This window comes from Thermobia domestica, chromosome 6, assembly GCF_964235325.1.
Source record: "Thermobia domestica chromosome 6, izTheDome1.hap1.1, whole genome shotgun sequence".
NCBI lineage: Eukaryota > Metazoa > Arthropoda > Insecta > Zygentoma > Lepismatidae > Thermobia > Thermobia domestica.
In genome coordinates this window covers 138,843,568-138,848,683 of record NC_137459.1, presented here as the reverse complement: position 1 = coordinate 138,848,683, position 5,116 = coordinate 138,843,568, and the positions used below count along the sequence as shown (strand labels likewise).

General features: G+C 38.6%; 1 protein-coding gene across 1 annotated transcript; it reads right to left on the bottom strand.

Annotated features, from left to right (window-relative positions):
- Window positions 1-1,182: 1,182 nt before the first annotated feature.
- LOC145687318 (uncharacterized) lies at window positions 1,183-1,866 on the bottom strand. Its single transcript, XM_081760779.1, has one exon. It carries the CDS (start codon window positions 1,864-1,866, stop codon window positions 1,183-1,185), a length of 684 nt encoding a protein of 227 aa, XP_081616905.1.
- Between the last annotated feature and the right edge of the window lie 3,250 nt (window positions 1,867-5,116).

The window sequence follows — 5,116 nt, the reverse complement described above, 5'->3', positions numbered from 1 at the left end:
GCCTTGGTTTCTGAAACACGCTGTCCTGCAGTCGAGACCATAAGTGTTCAATAACATTAAGGTTCAGACTATTACCTGGCCAATCATTCCACCCTATGTGTTCTTGTACCGGAAATGATATAGAGTCATTGGGGTGAAGTCGGTGTATTAAGGATAAAATGCACTACACTGTGCTTATGCAGATAGTTATTTGAAAATTAAAACTGATGCTAGATACAGTGAACCTTTTGCTATAAACTCAATGGAAATGGATGTACAAGTGTGAAACAATAAAGCGAGGAAAGAGAGAAAAAGAAAAGTCGGCGACTTACCCGCTTCACCCCGTTTGTGGTGGTGAAGTCGGTGGGTGCATGGGGTGAGGGTACATGTTTATTACTAATCATATGTTCTACTAGGTACCACTACTTCTTCATAAACCATTATATCTCACTACATCATCACTAGAAATTTTCCACCTTCAAGCACACTTTCAATTCAACATTGTCTGTACACAAAGTTCCACTACAAACATTCAGTTTAACATTTTCCACAAACAAACTGTTTTATATATATATATATATATATATATATATATATATATATATATATATATATATATATATATATATATATATATATATATATATATATATAAAGCACCGACACAGTGTTCGTGATACCAGGTGTCGCAACTTTGGCACTGTATCCACTCCAAGAATTTGGTACATGCCTCTTTGCTGTATGGTCGTCCACAAAACCCACAGATGGTTCTGTTGTCAGCAAAATCGGCAGTACGTGCCGCATTGTCTTGAGTACTTGCCACCGCCAACTGAAGAGACCTAGGTGTAGGTCTATATGCAAACTTACCTCGTTGCCCTGTCAGCTGTGAAATATGATCGGGGGAAGTAAGTATTTCCGCGCCCTGCCTGGCTCTTTTCCCTGTCTTGTGTGAAGCTCTCTTTTCAGGAGAAGGCAGACTCTCCCGCAATCCAAGCGTGACCTGTGATTCCTGTATTGTCGGTTGCTCATTGTCTAGCCTTCTTTCTTCATGAGACGCGTTCGTTACAGAGACGTCGATAATTTTGTCATCACTAATGGCCAGTCTGTTCAATGGAAATATGCCAGTAGCTGTAAAACCTGCTACACCATTTCCCACTGTGGTAGCTTTCCCTCATGCCTCATTCAGTAGCTGACAGAACTGCACTATTTTAGTGATCTTCCTGGGTTTGAGAATACCCACTGGTTGCAAGCTTGTTTAAAGAATAAACTAAGAGGGCGAAAGACAGCTTTGTCTAATGGTTGTAAAGCATGAGTCGTGTGACTCGGAATACACAGAGCTGTGATTTCGTGTTCAAGGCAGTATTTTAGTATTTCCAACGACTTTGTGTGGGCTGCATGGCCATCCATGAGAAGTAAACAAGGCCCCTGTGGCTTGTGTTTGACGAAGTGTTTTAGCCACTCTAGAAACGCAACGTCGTTGACGTAACCAGAATCCGTCATTAGCACTTGGGAGCCTGGTGGTAAGCCATCACGATATTCGTTCTTTAATCGTTTCCCTTTGAAAATCACAAACGGTGGGAGAAACATGCCCGTAGCATTGCAGCACGCAATCACTGTTACGTTTTCCTCCATTTCCTTCGATGTAAGCGTCACAACATCACGTTGCTCTTTTCTAGCGACGACTGCGTCTGGAGGCTCGTTGTTCAGAAGCAATTTAGTCTCATCTACATTGAACACATTTGTACCCTTATCTTGAAGATTGAGTTCAACTAATACCCTTTCCAGCATATTGTAAAACTCATCCAGTCTTTCCCGTGTTAAACCAGAAACCCGAGCTTGTGATATGCCAACAGGTGTCCGTATGGAAAGCTCTGGGTGGCGACGCATAAAGCTGTGGAACCAGGCATACCCTGCTCCACGGCGCGCTTTGTTAAACGGGTGATCTATTTGCAACCATTCAGCATAACGAAAGGCTGCCCTACGAACGTCACCTGGTGTAATTGGAAATTCCCTCTGTGTCAATGTTTGTAATCGGTATGCTAGAGCATCTTAAGGCCAAGTTAGGTTCAAACACAGCTACAACAAACATTTTATTTATTCTCATGCTGAATGTTCATTTTACAAGCATGGAAAAGACGTACCGACTTCACCCCACACACCAGTACCGACTTCGCCCCACATAGGTTACCCCGTTGTTTCTCTGCCAAATTACTATTAGTTCATAAAGCATGAAGACAACAACTATGTACTCTCTACACAGAAACCTTATCTCACCTCACGAATAAATGCGCAAGTCAAAACTACACGTGCAACTCATTATACACCTTAGGTTCTCCAGAACGAAACTTATAATAGCAAGAATAAACGGCATGAGTGACTCACCTTCCACACAAAGAAGTCTCGTGGTATGTTCGTTCTGCGATCCAATTTCCTTCTTCTCATCCTCGCTCATACAGCATGACTAATTGTTTCGAAAACAAACCTTTCTTCTTTCACTCGCCTCAACACGATGTTGGCAGTTCGTCATACCTTACACACTACCGACTTCACCCGACTACCGACTTCACCCCCAATGACTCTATGCACACCACCAGAGCCAGTTAAAGACTTTTGTCGTATTCTGATACAAAAATGAGTGTATTTATGCTAAGTTAGGTCTGAATGTCACTTAGTAATAAAAAACCTTCTCTGAACTATTCAAAAAGTGAACAAACAAGATACAAGGTATACACCAAAGTGTTGCCAATGATTTCACTCTATGGCTAAACACGTTAGTCTGGACATCTCGTATCTTATATATAGAGAAAAATTGTATATATATATATATATATATATATATATATATATATATATATATATATATAGGGTGACCGATCTTAATCTTTCCACTGAAATATCGCAAAAGCGGTTGAACATAAATGAGCTGAACAGAAACTGAAATAGGAAATACAATGAGGCAAATTGAATGGTGATGTCGCGGTGCCCTCCAAAGCCGCTCTTCCACGGGGCCCGAGGCCCAACTTTAAAATTTTAAATATAAACATGAGACGACTGACAACTCGTTTGATAGACGTTCAAAAGCTAAAAATCGATGTCTCAAAAGATTTTTCATATAGGTCACCGTATTCAAAATGGCCGCCAAGATATGTTACCTGTATCAAATAAACGTCCAGTACCATTAATATGAAAACGGTTGAACATAAATGAACCAAACAAAAACTCAAATAGGAAAGCCATGGGACAAATCGAATGATGTTGTCGCGGTGCCTCCAGGGCCGCCTTTCATGGGGGCCCAGTCCCAAATTAGAAATTTTAAACGAAAATATGGATCAAGTGATACCTAGTTCGATAGATCTTCATACACTAAACAGCGTTGTGGCAAAATATTGTTCATATGGGTCACCCTTTCCAAAATGACCGCTAAGACATGGTGCCTGTGCAAGATAAGACGTCCAGTACGTCCATCGCTTTTTAGTTTTTGAAGATCTATCGAACGGGGTGTCAGTCGCCTCATATTTCTATTTAAAATTTTAAAGTTGGGCCCGGGCCCCTTTGAAGAGCTGCCCTGGGGGCACCGCAATATTACCATTCGATTTGCCTTTTTGTATTTCCTATTTGAGTTCATTTTCAGCTCATTTATGTTCAACTGTTTTCGATATATTTCCGTGGAAAGATTAAAATGGGCCACCCTGTATTCTCTAAAATTGAAATTTTAAGGTTTTATGTCTAAAATATCATCATCGAGATTATATATTTAAGATAAGTTATTTAAAAAAATACTTTTCTTTTAATATAGCATTACGATAAATGATTCTGAACTTTATTCAGATTAATGTTAAATATGAAACAAAACCTATTGATTAAAACAGGTGGCAGGAAATGATGGGCAGGTGCAGTTGAGTATCATACATTTGGTGTTTGTATATATATATACTAGTAATTGTTTCCGGGAGGAACACATGGCTACAGTAAACAATACGTGAATTGATAAAACATACTCTTTAATAAACGTGGAAAAAAATGTGGAACTTCACAAGTCTTCTTGATTATTTTCCTGGGGTACTTTAATGACTTGCTCTACTCCGCGTTGCTAACTGAAAATAATCAGTTTTTTAAAATGATCTAGATTTTGACACTAATAAAATTTTATTATTGTATTTGCCTTAGGTTATGCCCAAACGTTTCTAAAAGTAAGAGCAAAATATTTTCGTTTCACAGTGTAATACATCGGTAGATCTCTAAAATATATCAATTCAATTATCAAGCTTCAAGTAGTGCCAACATCCCTACCCACGGGTTGCAATAGATTAAGATCAAAGACATTACTGGCTATGCCCTACTAATTCGTTCTATGGTAATAAAAGCTGAAAACGGAGCTCTTGGGGAACTGAAACTATTAAAAGAAAACTGTATTTCGTTACATCTAACGTTTCTCGCCCTACGGAAATGAGTATTGAAACCGGAATTAGTAGTAAATTTCAACGTCATCTGGTTTTAGTAGAGCGCTGCGGGTTGAGATGGTATGTTTTCTTGACATTCTGAATATATTGCAGAAAACAATTTGTCACTACCTATTACCTATTTATATGGTGATAAATGATGAAACCGTAAATGGGTAATTTTAACCACTTTCCTAATCAATAGAGGGTTAAGAGATGAGGCAAAATCTACCATTCGGAAGCTGAATCGATTGCAGAAAGCTGAATCTCGATGTATCTGTCATTTTCTGCTCTACAGAAATCAATATTGAAAATGAAAGTAGTTTTAAATGCCAATCACTTCCGGTTTGAATAGAGTGCTCTGAGTAGTGACGATATGTTCCCTTGATACCCTTAATCGATTACAGAAAGTCATGCGTAACTATTTATTACTACAAAGTGTTGAAACAAGACAACATTAATTTGAACCATTTCTGATATGAAGAGGGTTCATGCAGAAGGCAGAACCTATTTTCAGAAAGCTGAATCAATTTTTTTTTTTTTTTAAATCATCTTGATGTCTCTTACCGTTTTTGCTATTTGTAAATAAGTATTGAAACTAGAAGTAGTTGTAAATTACAACCACTTCCAGTTTTGGTAGAGTGTTTCGGTTTTGTGATGATATGCTCACTTGACAGCCTTAATCGTTTGCACAAAAC

What these genes read in the sequence shown, in the direction of transcription:
- LOC145687318 (XM_081760779.1), bottom strand. Translation starts at nt 1,866, where the DNA reads ATGCGTCGCCACCCAGAGCTTTCCATACGGACACCTGTTGGCATATCA.